General features: G+C 39.7%; 1 protein-coding gene across 1 annotated transcript in view; it reads left to right on the forward strand.

Annotated features, from left to right (window-relative positions):
• The first annotated feature begins 278 nt into the window (after positions 1 to 278).
• SVEP1 (sushi, von Willebrand factor type A, EGF and pentraxin domain containing 1) overlaps positions 279 to 17,824 on the forward strand; it is a 152,712-nt gene continuing 135,166 nt past the window's right edge. Inside the window, exon 1 of the mRNA XM_079789802.1 lies at positions 279 to 1,226. Within this exon, the coding sequence (XP_079645928.1) occupies positions 696 to 1,226 (531 nt within the window). The 5' untranslated portion in view covers positions 279 to 695. The remainder of the gene's footprint in view (positions 1,227 to 17,824) is intronic.

Genomic DNA, 17,824 nt, shown 5'->3' on the forward strand with positions numbered 1-17,824 from the left:
CACTGAGGGGGAGAAAAAAGACGCAAAAGGTGAGCAAGCAGTTTTCAAAGGATGCTTTCAATTCCCTGGCCGGTCCGTGTGTGTGTTTTCCTCTACAAAGTGTTTCCAATTACTGTGGCACTCTCGGTATCTGGATCCATCTCCAGTGAATTCCTCTGCGGCTCCTGCCAGACATGTGGGATCAATCAGGCCTTGGGCGCTGGTGCGCTTGCTGCGGGAATGTTGACAGCCTGACAGACGCGCGGGTTCTGGTGTCATGGAATCTCCTAGCCTCTGGCTGGATCCCGGGAGAAGAACCAGAGGGGGAGGAGAGAGACCGAGGCAGAGATAGAGGCAGGAGAGGGCAGGGGGGGGAGCGAGACAGCGCAGGAGGGAGAGAAGGAGGCAAGCGGGAGATTTTTCTTGACTGCCCCCTTTCCTTCAAACATTTTATAGGCTTCAGGGAGAGAAAGGAGGAGGAGAGAGGAGAAAAAAGACGGGGAGGGGGTAAAGAGGGCGCGCCGTTTCCTCCCGAGGCCCCCCGCTGCCGGAGGAGTCTGGATTGTGTCCCCAGTGTCAGATGAAAGGGCGGTAAGGCTCCTGGCCGCCGTCCCGCGCCCCGCGCCGCGCACGCCCCTCCGCGAGCCCGGCCGCCGAGCGTCTCCGCGCCAGGGTCGCCGCCTGAGCTGCGGGGCAGCCGCTCCGTCTCCAGCGCGATGTGGCCGCGCCTGGCCCTTTGTTGCTGGGGTCTGGCGCTCGTTTCGGGCTGGTCGACCTTTCAGCAGACGTCCCCGTCCCGCAATTTCAGCTTCCGCCTCTTCCCCGAGACCGCCGCGGGGGCCCCGGGGAGGCTGCCCGCGCCGCCCGCGCCCAGCGAGGACGCGCCCGAGAGCAAAGTGGAGCGGCTGGGCCAGGCGTTCCGGCGGCGCGTGCGGCGGCTGCGGGAGCTCAGCGAGCGCCTGGAGCTCGTCTTCCTGGTGGACGAGTCGTCCAGCGTGGGTCAAGCCAACTTCCTCAGCGAGCTCAAGTTCGTCCGCAAGCTGCTGTCCGACTTCCCCGTGGTGCCCACGGCCACGCGCGTGGCCATCGTGACTTTCTCGTCCAAGAACAACGTGGTGCCGCGCGTTGACTACATCTCCTCCCGCCGCGCGCACCAGCACAAGTGCGCACTGCTCAGCCGCGAGATCCCCGCCATCACCTACCGGGGTGGTGGCACCTACACCAAGGGCGCCTTCCAGCAAGCCGCGGTAAGGCACCCGCCCCTCCGCGGAACCCAGCCCCCGCTTCCCCACTTCCCCGCTCCCCACATCCCGGGCCCTTCCCACCCACCACCGCCTGCCCAGCTGTTACCTTGGGCAAGCCACAAGCCACCTAAGTCTAGTGTTCCCCTGCACAAAATCAATCCATCATGCTACCTTCCTGTTGTTGTGGGGGTCCCATGGGATAACGGATTTTAAATGCTTGCCTGGATGTTAGGCCGCATTAAGTGGTCATCTTTGAGGACCCCATTGGGAAGGTGTCTTTAAGATGCTGTCCTATTCACACTTGTAAGAACAGACCGTGCTTCAGCTGGAACAGGTGAGTGTGTCTTATGAAATGTCTCTAAAGATCAGACATGGAGTGCATATGTCCCCAGTTTTCTTATACGCCGTTTATGCTTTCAATATGCATTTCATTGCATACCCTCTGCGACCTTTGCAGGATTCTTAGTATCTGGAAGAGGAAGTCAGGCTTAGATGATGGGCTTTTACAAAATTTAACTTTGACTACAAAGTAATACATATTCAGTTGAAGAAAATTTGGAATATATAGAAGTATTTGACACATAATAGCATGCCAGTGTTTGTGGAAATCATGAAAAAGAAAGGAGGAAAAGAAAAAAAAAAAGCCTGTAATCCCATCACCCTTAAAAAGCCACTGTTTACATAGTGTTGAACATTTGCCCAGTATCACATCTGTACATACTTCTAACCAAATTGGTGTCTGGCTGTGCTGTAGCCTACATTTTTCATTTGTTATATCATGAAATGCTATACATTTTACCATGTATATAATATAGATATGTTGTTTATCTGTGTTAGTTTCATACTATTTTATTGAATACCTGTGTCATAACTTATTTTACCTGTCACTATTGTTGGACACAGATTTCTTTTATTAGCTAAGTCATAGTAAACACATGTATTTTTGGACCCCTTTTACTCCTTTAGGAAGAATTCCTATAAAGTTTCTGAATGAAAGGATAGGAAAATTTATGAATTTCTTGATACATACTGTCCATTCTCCCTTGGAGGGCTGTATAAATGTACATTACCACCAGTACAGTATCACAGCAGTAAGTTTGCCACATGGTCACCAATATAACATGTACTATTATTTTTAATATCTTTGCCAATTTGGTAGGAGATTAGAGGTGCCATTTTAGCAAAATCATTTTTTTTTTTTTTAGTTTTATTGAGGATGAACATTTTTCAGTACATTTATTGGGCATTTGTATTTTTTCTGCTCATAAGTTTTGCCCATTTTACAATAATGGAATGTGTTTTTTTCCTTAATGATTTGTAGAAGCTCTTTATATAGTAAGACTGGTAACTTTTTTTTGTATATGATGTACATGTTTTTCCAGTTTACTGTCTTTCACTTTGGTTCATTGCAGTATTGGTAGATAGATGATTTGAGTTTTTATATATTTAAATCTATCAAACTTTGTTCTTAAGAACCTATATTCGCTTATATTCTTAGAATGGTATTCCCATTTCCCAAATTGTATAAGTAGTTTTCCATTTAACAGTTTAAGTCACCAAAAACTTATTTTAGTGTATAGTATGACAAATATGTCTAATATTACTTTTAATAAATGGTTAACCAGTTGTCTCAGCAACATTTGTTTAATAGCCATTCATCCTTTTCCAATTTAATTGAGTAGCACTTTTATCATGCTCTAACTACTCACGGGGAATTTGATTTCCTCCTGGTTTGCTATTAACTTTAGGTTTTCTATTATTTTTAAGCTTTGCAGATATGATTTAATTATTATAACTTTATAGTATACTTAAATATCTGGTACTGAAAATTCTCCTTTTTCTCATCTATTTTTAAAAAATCAACTCTTATGTATTTATTTACTTAATAGAATTTTATCTCATTTTCACATATTCCAAATGAAACCATCCAGGATTTTAATTTCAATATAAAAATTGTTAACTTGGGGATTATTTATATTTTACAATAGTAGTCTTTCCACATCAAAAATATGGCTTATCCACTTATAACCAGTTTATACCCTTCAGTAAAGTTATAGATTTCTAATAATTAAGTCCTGCATATATTTTCAAAATTCAGACCTAAATATATTCTATTCAATACTGCAATTATGAATGACATCTTTTCAAATTAAAATTTAAACATTTTTTTGTATAGAAACATTGTTTTTTTTTTACTGTCTTCAGTAGCTGCATGCTTGTTGAAGTCTCTAGTTCATTTGTTTTTCTTTTTTTTAAAATACATTTTATTGAAACTAAGTGTTTATTGTGTAAAATAATCAGAAAAAGTTTCTGAAAGTACACTATAATACTTTGGTACATACCCTTCTTGACTTTTTACAGTTGTCTAGTTAATAAGTATGTTTTTGTGCATGTACACCTATTGTACATACATGATGTTTACCAAAAAGGATTGCACTGTACATCTTCTTTTGTAATTTGATTTTTTTCCACCATATTTTCAGTCTTTTCCCATAATAAGAAATACACATCTACTTTATCGCTTTTCCATAGTCACACAGAATTCCACTGTAGAATTGTATTTATTTTTATCATGCAATTACTGATTATTATATATTTAGGCTGTTACAAACAATGCTGTGTGACTAACTCTTTGTCCAAGTCTCTAAAAATTTCCTTAATGCAAATTTCTAAAGTGGTAGGTATTATTGCATCAAAGAGTATGCCCATTTTCTAAGGACTTTGATACGTGTGCCAAGTTTCTCTACAGAAAATTGGTAGCAAATTGTACTCTTAGGATCAGTACCTAGACAGAACAGGTTAGTATCATTTAAATATGCCTCCCCAACTTTATATGTAAAAAAAAATTGAGTCACATTAAAAAAAAATACTCATCTGAGGACATGCTTAGAGAGAGGAAGGGAGAGAGAGAAAACAACATCATCAATGTGATGTGAGAGAGAAACATTGATCAGTTGCCTTCTGTACATTCCCCAACGGGATCAAACCTGCAACCCAGGTATGTACCCTGACTGGGAATTGAACCCTCAACCTTTCGGTGCATGGAATGACACTTCAATAAACTGAGCCACTCTGGCCGGGCAAGTGAGTCCCATTGTAAGTTGCATTTCTTTACCAGTGAGGCTGAATACATTTTTTTATATATTATTTGTCATATAGAACTCTTTTTTGGATACTCATTAAAATATTTTGGGATTATTATCTATTTTTTTATTCGAGGGTGGTTATTTTTCTTACTTATTTGCAAATGCTCTTTAAATCTTCGTAATATCAACCATCTGCTGCTACATACGAGGGAAATATTTTTTCTCGGTGTTTCACTTGCCTTTTAATTTTGTTTGTGATAGCATCTATCCTTTCATCAATCTATTGAATCTAACTTTCTTTTTATCTGTTCATTTCTGGTCTCTTACAAGGTTTGAAAGACTTTTGCCTTTCAAAGCTGAACTAATTCCTGAAAGATGCTCTCTGTTTATCGAAGTAGTTGCGCCAGGCAGGGTTCAGTTCTGCAGACCCATTTCTCTGTTGGTGTCCACTCCAAGTGCTCCTGAGGTCCCCATGCCTGGCCTTCTTCCTGGTGTCTCTGCCCACTCCATCAGAGAAGAACCTCTGCATCAGGGGAAAACTTGCCATCTACTAGCTCCTCTGTTTGGTTTGGCCAGGTTTGTCGGGGGCCTCCGAGTACTGTTGATCCAAAACAGTTAAATGGGTAATGAGTCGGGTATGCACTGCTCGCCTCAAGACCTACTCTGTCTTCAGCCTCTTCCTTCCAAATATTACATCCTGTCTTGGAAAGTGGAACTGCCAGCAAGGTTCCCAGTGCCTTTCTTTAGTCTGGATCCATGTGTAATCTAACAAGCGAAGACTTCTCAAAAGTTTGTGTGAACTGAACTTGCCCTGGATTTTATTTTGCTTTTCTCATTTTGGTTGGGTTCTGAGCAGATGCAGCTGGACTCAGTCCCTGTCTAACCTGGAAGCTGACATGTCTTTATTGTAACTTTTCCAAACCTCTGTTGAGCACGCTTAGGAATAATTAAAATATGCTTGGAGAAAATTGATAGAAGATGACCAGTGTTTAGAAATGGCATTGGTGGAGGTTTGAATATGGATTTTTCCATAGAGATCAGGCAAGCTTGTTTCATCGCAGAATCAGTTTGAGAATGGTAAGCTATATACCTAGTTTGGGTTTGAATATGAAACCTATATATCATGGAAGTGAGGCAGTTCATCAGATTCCCATGTGTGGGCAGAATGCTAATATTGGAACTGACTGTGATCTGGCCTTTAGGAGAAATGGAAAATCCTAGAGACATTTTGGAGGTTATTAATTACTTTCTCCAGAAAAATTAGTTTTTCAGATCTTTTCCATTTGAAACTGAATGCCCCCACAATTATGCACAGATACAAACACAGGCAGACAAACATACAAACACATAGAAGTACACAGACACATGCTTGCAGATACACAGTACCCATCACAATTCAGATACCTTACTCCTCTGATGTAAAATCTCAAGATGTAGAGTTTCCTTTACCCATGCCAAATTTACTGTTATCTTTCAGCACATGTGAGAAACTAAAGAAAAGGGATAACTATGTTGCTTTATTTAGTGTCGGGATTGTACCACTTGATGGGGAGTATATGTGTGGACACTATTATCACACTTTATTTGAATAGATAAACTGCAGTGTAGACCTTTGCTTTTTAGACATCATCCCAGCATTCAGCAAAGGTGCAAAGACTAAAGAATAAATCTGTAGTTGGCAAAGGTTTATTTTTTTCAGAGACACAATCAATATAATGGGGAAAGATTTAGCACCTGGAACTTAATTACATGAAAAACTTTTACAAAATTAACAGAAAGTTCTTCAGGGTTTCCTTCCCAGGGAATGAGTGTTTTGTAATGCCTTATCTTCTTGGCTTTTCTCCCAACATGAATTTATAAATTGCCTTCCTAAACAGCACACTTTATATTGGGCACTATGAATGCTTCTTCCAGGCCCCAGGAAGGAGGAACCGGCAAAGACAGTCACATCCTTCTTTAAGGACTCTCTGGCAATCACACAATACTTCCATGTAGCTCTCATTGGAGGAAAATCGGTCTCATCCCAACCTTTAGTTTCATGGCTTTATTGCTAAAGAGAAACACAAGGATGGATGCTGAGGAAGTGAGGAGTGGTCCTTGCCATACCAGTGTGTTAGGAAGAACATCTATCTAACCAAGGAAATGTTTGGAAATCCCACTTCATTTCTTCCATCAAGGGCGGTGGCTTGGGACTGCTCAAGATGGAAGGGCCAGGCTTTGCCTAAGTAAAAAATACCTTAGTCCTTGTGCTATATTATACTTCTTTAGTAAAACTATCCAAGTTCCAGAGCAGTCCACTTCAACTCGGCAACAGAGGCTTCCTATGTTAGTTTCCCAGAAGCCAGAAGCTTCTAAATAACAAGGCATTCACTCCTGAATGAAAGAGTATACCGAGAGTGATGGGGGAAATGCACACTACAAAATAAAATTGATGTTTCCTTGCTAATCACACAAAGCCACATGACATTTTTCAGGACAACCTGGTTCTTTGGCTTTTCCTGGGTAAGTGCTCAGGTTAGGAGACCTCTGCAGTAAAATGAATTTAGATTGTTCTCTTGCCTGGCTGGTGTGACTTAGTCATTGAGCATCAACCTATGAACCAGGAGGTCACGGTTTGATTCTCAGTCAGGGCACATGCCCGGGTTGTGGGCTCGATCTTCAGTGTGGGGCGTATAGGAGGCAGCTGATCAATGACTCTCATCATTGATGTGTCTATCTCCCTCTCCCTCTCCCTTCCTCTCTGAAAGCAATAAAAATATATATATATATTTTTAAAAGATTGTTCTCTATTTAGGCCATATGAAGAGTGGACTTCTGGCAGAGAGTCTGCTTTACACAGTAACCTGCTGTAGGCTTGGAGGCCGATTGTGAATAGGAATGCTCTGTGAGAGCTGTTGTCCTCCACGTGTGTGGTTACAATATTTCCCTTGACGTGAATGACAGTGGGGAAAAAATCTGTAATATGCGAGTAAGTGCATTATCTTATCAACCTTTATGAAAAGGTTTAGAAAGAAGTCATCTTCTTTGCTATCTGTGTTTCTCATGAGGTAATTCAAGCAGTTGCTGTTTTATTTGCGTAAAGAGTTTTGCAACAGAGATTTTTCAAATCCAGGGCACATTTCTTTCATAGCTCAAGTACGTGTGGAAGCTTTGAACATCAGGATAGGTTATAATTACTATACCTGTTAAATTAGTGATAGCTACCTTCTTTCATGTGAAGATGCCATTCAAAATTAAGGAAATATAACTTCCTATAAGATTAATATAAACATTTTGAAGAAAGTTTTTTAGCAGGACGTACTACATGATTGAGTCATTTATTAAATAAGGTTAATTATTTAATAAATTGACTTAGTCATTTACAAAGCAAAGTCCAAGGTGGACATTTTTCAAGTTGTAAGTTCCTGATGGATTATATAAAATATATTTTGAGGGTTATGGGTTCTATGCACTACTTTCTTAATTCCTGCTGAAACGCTCCTAATTGCCTTCATTATATAATTCCCACTATACTGTACCTGGTTATTGGGTATACTGTTGATAATGCAGAATACAGATTTTAAAAAATCAATGATGATATTGGTGATGGAGAATGTGGCTTTTGCTGCACAGCTTCCTAATACTGACTCTCTAAATGAGAGTGACTGGCCTTCCCAGGAACAGGCGGTGCTGGGCGCATTGGAGCCTGGCTCTGTGAAACAGGCTCTCCTGGGCAGCAAACGGCCAAAGAGAAGGGGAGCGGGAGGGCTGAGGAAATCCTCCTCTGCAGGGGAAGAGGGAGAAATGAGTGAGAAAAGGAAGTGCAGGGGCTGGAGGATGTAAGGGGACTAGAGGGTAACTCCCCAAAAAGCTAGAAGCAGCAACCACAAGTTCCAACTTTAATCAAATAAAAATATATCCATCCTGGCATATGTTGTACTCAATAAAATCACATCCTAAAAACTGTTTAATGACATAGTAAATTGTCCAAACGACATATTCAGTGAGCTGAAGCTGTGTGTGTTTACTGTCAGTATGTAAAACTATCCATAGAAGTCCAGTTTCATAATATAAAATATATGCACTCAAAATAAGCTGGGAAGAAAATTTTCAAAATGTTAATGGTAGTTATCTACAGGCAGTATATTTACCTATTTAAGTATATCCATTTCTTCTGCTAATAACTAATTTGGAAAATTAGTTGTAATGACCATGTATTGCCTACTAGGAAGTGAAGCATTGCTGTCTACCTGGGAAGGTGATTGAAGACATATCTTTGGGGCACCTGAAGGCATAGCCTGAAGTGACTGGTCTCCAGTATAACAATCCTTTTACATCTCAGGTTTTATCTTAAATATTCCTGAGAACTTTGGAATTCTATTCCACAATACAGCTCTGTTTAGGAAATAAAATGATGCTTTAGTTTCTTATCAGGAAATTGAAATGAAACAATTTCAACCTTTTTTTGTCCAATGCCAAGGGCTTTAGCATTGAGTCCTCCAGGATGTGAGAAATGTGTGCTGGGAAATCACTGACCCCCTAGCCCATGGTACTCACTCTCCTCTCTTCTAGTGTCACACTGGTTCTTGAGAATCCAGAGTCACATAAAAAACTGCGTTAGCGCGCAGAAACACACACACACACACACACACACACACACACACACACACACACACACACACAAACTGCACACAGTTGGTAGTGGTTGTTTCACTGCTTGCCAGGCTACCTGTGGGTATTCACTGAGGAAAGGAGCCCAGACAACTGGCCAGGAGGAGACACAGAGGCTGCAGAGGGTGGAAGTAACTGACTATCACCTTGATAAGAGGTCAGGAGAACGTGGCTTCCTTTGGCTTGTCTCACAGAGAGCGATGCTGACCCAGTGGTTTCTCAGTCTCTCTCACTCTCCCTGGTAATACTCATCAGAGAACAATCTTGGGGAAGAAAGATGTGCTCTAACCCACTGATGTTATCACATGTAAATGAAATAATTGCCGTAAAGGACCCATTTCTACAATTAATTCATCTGTAGCATTCAAGCTTCATTTCTTAGTGTGATATTTGTCCTCAGCAGTAAAAGGCAGCCTCTTTGCTGTTGTTGATCGAGAGGGTTCAGGCACATCCCAAAGTGTTGTTTGATAGTGTATTTTGATATCGGCATCTCTTTCAACTAGGCTCACTCATTTTGACTTACACCATTTGAGTCATACCTGCAAGTAAGGCCTCATTTTAATCCAATTTTATAGGCTTTACCTTTCCAGATGAATCTAATATGGACTTTGAAAGAAATTAAGCAATTTTCATTTGTTTATTTGTTTGTGTTTTTCACAGTGCTATTCCCAGCCAAGATTTCTCTCTTTTTAGTCACTATTTCCTACAAAATATGCATGCCTGGCTTTTAAACGTTGCTCCAAAAGTGATGGCTTCAGGCAGTTATTGTTGGAATGTCCTAGCAATAAAGATACCAAAGTGTAGGCTGTTTGTATCTAATCAGCAGTAAAAGTTTGCATGTTAAATACTCATCTGTAACAGGATGTTATATGTGACTTCCTCTGTTGCCCCAGAGTTGGCACCAGGACCCATGGCTTCAACTGAGAAGCACTGAGTAGCGCACATTTAAAGAGAGCCGCCAACAACTGAGACTGTGCATTCCCTCTGAGGTCACAGACAATGTGCAGAACAGGCCCCACCCATCATCCTGCTCTAGTTTGTACCACCCCATGTCTGGGGAGCAAGAGGCAGAGACAGAGAAACAGAGCAGACATTGGGATCTCTGGGGAGAGCAGTGCTCATACTGAAGGGTGAATCCCTCCCGAATCTCCAAGAGAGCTTTCCTCTTCCAGCAGCTAAGCAGTGGGAGACCAGCTATCTCTATACTAGTTGGCAGTTTTTTGGGGGCGGAAGACTTGGTTTGCCCCTGTGCCTATTTAATGGAGATAAAGCCAGCCAGGACAGGGCCAGTGTCCCGCTTTGGATTTTTCTAGAAGCAGAGCCTAAGATGAGGATTCAAGTCCAAGTACTTTATTTGGGAGGTGATCCCACTAAACATTGATAGGACAGTGAGACAAGAGAACCAAGAGCAGAAAAAGTAACTGGTGTTTAACCCCAAGGGGGAAGATGGGAAACCAGTCTAGAATTCAAACTTTAGAATTATGACAACTGAGAGGGATTTGGGATTATTTAGAGACTAACTTCCATCAGTCACTGTTGAGAGTTGCTCTCTGGAGGGTATTCACTCTCTGTCACTCCCACCTTCCCTTCAAGTGGATGGAATGTTCTCTAGGCACCCCCCCCCCCAAAAAAAAAAGTCCTCAGAAAAAGAGGCACAGATGCTGGGATATGGGGATGGGGGCATCATCAGTGTATGCTGTTGTAGGCAGAAAGGAGGAAGCCTGCACTACCAACTTTTGGCAAAGCCAGGGTTTTCCATGTGTGAAGGAGAACCATGGGAAATAACGAATGTATCGCCCACTAAGTGCGACAGCTCCAGGAGTAAGAAGTTGTGTGTCCTGCTAGACATGGGATCTGAGAAAGTTGGTGAATTCTCCAAAGAACACACACATGGACCAGCATTGAGTAGTCCACAAACACAGAGAGCACCAGTGACTTTTCCCCATTTCCTTTCACTTTTTGCTCTTTTGAAATTTTCTCTTTTATAGTTTCAAGGCATAGGACCCAATATCAGAATTTAGTAGACAGAAGTGTAGTTATTTCAGAATCTGTATTCATGCATTTGCTATTTTCCCAAAGTGTTTATTAATACTGTGGAGAAATAGTTAATTAGATAAGGAAACTGGGTACATAGCTCTTTCCTAGTACTTACTGTTCAGGTGAAGTCTGTTTCCCCTCTGCTTGTTGAGGGTAGAGATCAAATCTTATTTGACTTTCTATTTGCTACAAGACCTAGAAATGGGTATTCATTATAACTTTAGAGTTCTTGAAAAGATATATGTTTAATTATTTAGTGTTTTTATTTTAGTATAGCATTGTACTTCTCCGATTTCTTTTCTAACTAAAACAAGAATAGTTATAACATCTTCTCAAAGGACTATTCAGTGAATGCTTGACTTTTTAAATGATAGATTATAACAGGGGTGAATAGTAATTCACACTTCAGACCACTTTTTCCTGGGGGCAATATAAAATATTGAGTAGAATCTCAGATAGGTGTGAATCCCTGCCTTCCTCCCCCCACCCCCCTAAATCTGGTCAAGGAAGCACACACCACCTCTGGAAAGAACTCTATCCAGTGTGTTCAGAGGGAATCTGCAGACATCTGTTTTCAATAATGTCCCCTCTCCATATTATCATCAGCGCTGTTCTTTAACCACTCATAATGTTATCCTCCCAACAGCACAGCATCAAGTAGGTACTGTTCTGTTCCTCTCCCCAGGACATTATCACCCCCTTCGTGGCTCCGATAGAGTTGTGTGGTTATTGGTTATAGGTCACAATTTTCCCGAATCCCCTGTCCTATCTTCTCAGCCTCTGCAAAGATGATGACCTGTTTTAATTCACAGCTCAGACTGACATGTTGAATTTTATTATAATTGGTTTACCCACTTGACAGACATATTCTAGAAATGTGTTAAAAGTTCCTTGAACTCATCCTGATAATGGTAATGAGTAATTACTACTTGTCGGGTACCACTCTAAGCATTTTCCCTATATGAATTCATTAAATATTTGCAGCAGAGCCCTGACTGGTTTGACTCAGTGGATAGAGCTTCAGCCGGTGAACTGAAGGGTCCCGGGTTTGATTCCAGTCAAGGGCCTGTACCTTGGTTGTGGGCACATCCCCACTAGGGGGTGTGCAGGAGGCAGCGGATCGATGTTTCTCTCTCACTGATGTTTCTAACTCTATCCCTCTCCTTCCTCTTTGTAAAAAATCAATAAAATTTTAAAAAATATTTAAAAAATATATTTGCATGCAGCAGAAAAACCTGCTTAGTTAGGTTATTGTTATTATCTGCAAAGTACAGATGAGGAAACTGAGGCACAAGAAATGTAAGTAACTTGACCGACGTTACACTGCTGGTAAGTCAAGGTATTAGAATTCAAATTCAGACAGCCTGGACCAAAGTTTAAATTCTTTTTTTTTTTTTTTCCAATTTTTTTATTAAGGTATTATATGTGTACATATCTTACCATTGCCCTCCCCACACCCCACTCCCATATATGCCCCCACCCCCCAGAGTTTTGCATCCATTGGTTATGCTTATATGCATGCATACAAGTCCTTTGATTGATCTCTTATCTCCCCCACCTCTCCCTAACCTTCCCCTTGTAATTTGACAGTCTGTTTGATGCTTTACTGTCTCTGTATCTATCTTTTTGTTCAAGTTTATAATGTTCTTTATTATCCATAAATGAGTGAGATCATGTGGTATTTTTCTTTCATTGACTGACTTATTTCACTTAACATAATGTTCTCCAATTCCTCCCAGATTGCTGCAAATGATGAGAATTCCTTCTTTTTTATGGCAGCATAGTATTCCATTGTGTAGATGTACCACAGTTTTCTGATCCAGTCATCTGCTGACGGGCACCTAGGCTGTTTCCAAATCTTAGCTATGGTGAATTGCGCTGCTATGAACATAGGGGTGCATATATCCTTTCTAATTGGTGTTTCTAGTTTCTTCGGATATATTCCCAGGAGTGGGATTACTGGGTCAAATGGGAGTTCCATTTTCAGTTTTTTGAGGAAACTCCATACTGTTCTCCACAGTGGCTGCACCAGTCTGCAATCCCACCAGCAGTGCACGAGGGTTCCTTTTTCTCCGCATCCTCGCCAACACTTGTCGTTTGTTGATTTGTTGATGATAGCCATTCTGACAGGTGTGAGATGGTACCGCATTGTTGTTTTGATTTGCATCTCTCTGATAATTAGTGACGTTGAGCATGTTTTCATGTGTCTCTTGGCCTTCCTTCTGTCTTCTTTTGAAAAGATTCTATTTAGGTCTGTTGCCCATTTTTTTATTGGATCATTTATCTTCCTTTTATTAAGTTGTATAAGCTGCCTGTAGATGTTGGAGATTAAACCTTTATCAGTGATGCCATTTGCAAATATGTTCTCCCATGCAGTGGGCCTTCTTGTTGTTTTGTTGATGGTTTCTTTTGCTGTGAAAAAGCTTTTTATTTTGATGTAGATTCTTAACCACCTTGAAATACTGCCTCTGTGCTATATTGTCAGAAGATCTAGTAGATGCAAGACCCACTGATACATACTCATTAGTGAAGTCCACTGAAAAGGCACAAGGCAGAGAGGCAGCCATGAGCCAGACTTAGGTATATAGATGACTAAGCAGAAGGCCAAATGGAACAGTCATAGAACTAAGACATTTGGAGATTGTTAATTTGAATAGACACTTTTTAAAGTAGTTAATAATCCCAAGTGATCACCCTTATCTTTCACTCCTCTGTACAATCAATCTGGGGAATTACTTCTCACATGTCATTTTATGCAGCATAATTGCATTGGCTAGCACCACCCCGCCCCCCCCCCACACACACACCACCTCATGTACCTTAACAGATGTATCTACCAATCATTGCAGATACCAAGCCACTGAAGCAACTGGTCATACCTTCTCCTTGCTACACATCTGGCTTCTCATTTACCTAGTTTCTGAATTCTTAGATTCCTTTAATCCAATATCAATACTCAACCTCAGACCCTTTATTAAAATAGAAATATGACTCAAATAAAATCAGTTTTTCTAGTCTAGGTACATCTAGTCTCTGTCTCAAAATATAAGCCAGTGTAAACTTAAGTTTATAAATTTATATGCCAGACCTCATTATAAAACTTGGTCTTACACCTTAATTCAGTTTATCCTAATCTGGGAGACTCAGTATTCCCCTCCATCATAATATTCTTCTTTTTTCCATATGCCATCCCATTTCACAGAAGAAGAAAAATATCTTCTTATGAGTATTTTAGTAGTTTCTTCATGTAAAAACAAAACAAACTCTTTTTAGCAATCAGCTCTATGGTCATTAATACTTAGAAAAATATTTTGTCAAGTACTTGAGCTGATGAACTAGATTTATTTAATACCCAATACATATTTAAGAAACAATGTCACTATTTTAAGTGTAAGTGTGTAATTAAATTGTAAGAATTGGTTAATTAAACAGAGACTATATTATATTCAAAGGAATTTTAAAAGTCAATACCTTTGGCCGAAACTGGTTTGGCTCAGTGGATAGAGTGTCGGCCTGCGGACTCAAGGGTCCCAGGTTCGATTCCGGTCAAGGGCATGTACCTTGGTTGTGGGCACATCCCCAGTAGGGGGTGTGCAGGAGGCAGCTGATCGATGTTTCTCTCTCATCGATGTTTCTAACTCTCTATCCCTCTCTCTTCCTCTCTGTAAAACATCAATAAAATATATTTTAAAAAAAAAGTCAATACCTTTGAATGATGACATATATAAATATTACTAGAGTCATTGATTGATAACTTAAGCATATAATATAATATATATGATAAATAGTCTAATCTCTGAAAACTCAACCATTAATCATTTGGGGTTTAAAAGATATGAAATGCAGTTTTTTCTCCATAATGGTAATTGATGTGGTCATTCATATAATCTAAAATACAAAACAAGAAAAGAAAAACAAGCCAAACTCCAAATCTCATTTATTTGGAATGCTAATAAATGTCACAATTAAATGTGTTTTTTATAAATTTACAATAACTATAAAAAATAAAATACACGATAAGTTCATGAACTTAAAATCTCCCCTCAACCCTCACGCATATGTGAATACAATTGATTTGAAATATATCTGGCTTTTGGAGAGTTTTAGAGCTATGTTGTTGCTGAAACTCAAATATTTGCAATATAATGATTTGATTCTCTGTATCTTGCATGTATTCTAAACTCCTGCTAAACTTTTTCTTCATAGTTACTCTTAAAATACCTTGTAAAAAGAAATAATTTCTTTAACAGCTTTGAATCATAAATTGCATGAATATTATTATACTTGCATTCTCCCAGCCTCGACACCATGTTTCCTGGTATTTGGCACTTTTTTGGAAACACAATTTGACCTGATAAATTTCCAAAACAACTTTTCTACTGGATAAGTGTAGGCATAGCATTAAATTCTTTCTTTTCTTTGAAGCTCTTTTCTCCTGTAGTCCATGTCTGTCAACAACCACTTTCACTGAGAGCAGTACCCCTTCTCTTCCTAAACTGCTTGCTCACCCATGGGCGTCATCCCTTTCTATGTGGATTGAGGTGGCAATGCAGAGATTCAGATGGATCACTTATATCCTTTTTCCTGGAATCTGGACTAGGGCACAAAGAGTTCTGAGTGGGTAGTTTGGATTGTAGTTTTGTTTTGTTTTGCTTTGGGAGGAGGGATGTTTTTTGCCAGTAGGTAGGGAATATAGTGTTACAACTGCACAGAAACCAGAGAAATCCTATCAATGCAAGGAGTGAATGAAGACGTGCGGACCGAAGCTGAGAAAAGGAAACAGATGGAAGGCTGGAGGGAGTAACCACTATGTTCCTGTGCTTTGGTTGTTCCTATTTCAGTCCCTCTTGAAGCTCAGTTCTTCTTTCCACTCCTTGGAAGATATTTCTATATGTTCCCAAAATATCTCCCACTTTGGTTAAGCTAATTAAGTAGATATGTTTCTTGCCTTATTATGTTGCCTAGACTTCCCACCAGTGATGGTGCATTCTTGGCTTGTTCCTGAATTTAGTGAGAATGCTTCAAGCATGATTTTGCCCATTGGTTTATGATAGCTCTCTTTGTCACATTGAGTGGCTCTCTATTCTTTGCCTAAGTCAGTGGTCGGCAAACTCATTAGTCAACAGAGCCAAATATCAACAGTACAACAATTGAAATTTCTTTTGAGAGCCAAAATTTTTAAATTTAAACTTCTTCTAACACCACGTCTTCAAAATAGACGCGCCCAGGCCATGGTATTTTGTGGAAGAGCCACACTCAAGGGGCCAAAGAGCCGCATGTAGCTCTCGAGCCGAAGTTTGCCGACCACGGGCCTAAGTGATTTACAAAACTAGTATCCAAATATCATCTGATATTATTTTACTTACTTTTTCCTTTGACCTCTTGATGTGAAGCATATGAATAAATTTTCATCTTTGACTTTATGAGCTAACTGCCACTTGGTCATATTGTGTAGGCATTGAGCATGTCAACTGAAATAATTTTATATATTTATTCATAACAATATTAATAGTGCCTTTGTTATCTTGTAGTAAATCAGCAGTTTTTTTAATAGTGATATGTCAGTTAGCCCTCATTAATTTTTGTTTGACTTTTTGCTATCCAGATCTTCTTTACTCCTTGCATGTTTATAGAATGGGAGATGGAATTTGGCATTATTAGAAAGTTGATTTGTCTTTTGCATGTTTGTTCTGTTGTGTTTTTGTAGTCTGGGTTAAGTCTGCTACTCATCAATTCCTGTGCACACCATTTCACAATTTGATGTACTGTCCCTATGGGTCCATTTCAAAATGATCTGTGTCCATGTTTAATAACTAAAGCATGTATGTGGGTGGAAAATTCTGCATATAAATCTGAGATTAAGTTCTTTTTTGACCCTCTGGTTCTTCTGTGATTTGGCTAGACTGTAATAAATAGCCTAAATGTTACTTGAGCCAACTTTTTTTTTTTCATTCTCGAATTTCAGTCTATGAAGCCTGAGTAAATACTTAAAATAAATGAGACATACTAAGTATGATTGATTTGATGTTAAAGTATTAATAAGAAACCTTAGTTATGACAAAAATACTCTTCCCAGTTGTATATTTGCCATTGTTCTATTTTTTGCTTGTTTCATTAACATTTTTATTGTAGCATCAAATACAGTAATGAAAAATCCCTAGGACAGTGCCTGGTATATAATAGAGGGTCAATACAGATTTAGTGAAACAAGTTTAAATATTATATTTATGAGAATTTTCATTCCGCAATTGTAGAACAGTACTCACTGTAACAACAATGTTGAGCCTAAATTTATTGGTTTATTCTGCATGTTGGACATATAGCTAGTGGAAATTAAGACATTTGTTTATTCTTTCAACCACTATTTCAGAGTTGTTTTTTGTTAATCAATAGAGTGAAAATATAAGGGTCAATCCTTGCAGTATAGTATCTTGCAATCTAATTTGAGATACAGCCAGATATATATGCATTAACTATAATTATGATGGGATTAGCATAATGCAATGTAGTGGATGCTATTGGCGATGATTTAGTATTTTCTGCATAGCAGAAGAATTTAGGATAGCTTCAAAAAGGAGATGAACTTTGATCTTGATTATGAGGAACTAGTAAAAAGAGGGGGTAGACATATGGGGAGATGAGAAAGAGTTGTTCAGAATTTCCAGGCAGACCCCGTGGGTTTCAACCTAGTTCGCAGCGACATGGCTAAACGCACAAAGGTCAGAATTATCAGTCAATACGAGGAAAAAGGGGGAAATAACCTTCCACCTGGCTTCCTGGAACATTTTCTGCTAAAAACAATTGAGTGTAAGATACAGATATAAGGTT

The sequence above is a fragment of the Cnephaeus nilssonii genome (assembly GCF_951640355.1).
Source record: "Cnephaeus nilssonii genome assembly, chromosome: 14".
Lineage (NCBI taxonomy): Eukaryota > Metazoa > Chordata > Mammalia > Chiroptera > Vespertilionidae > Cnephaeus > Cnephaeus nilssonii.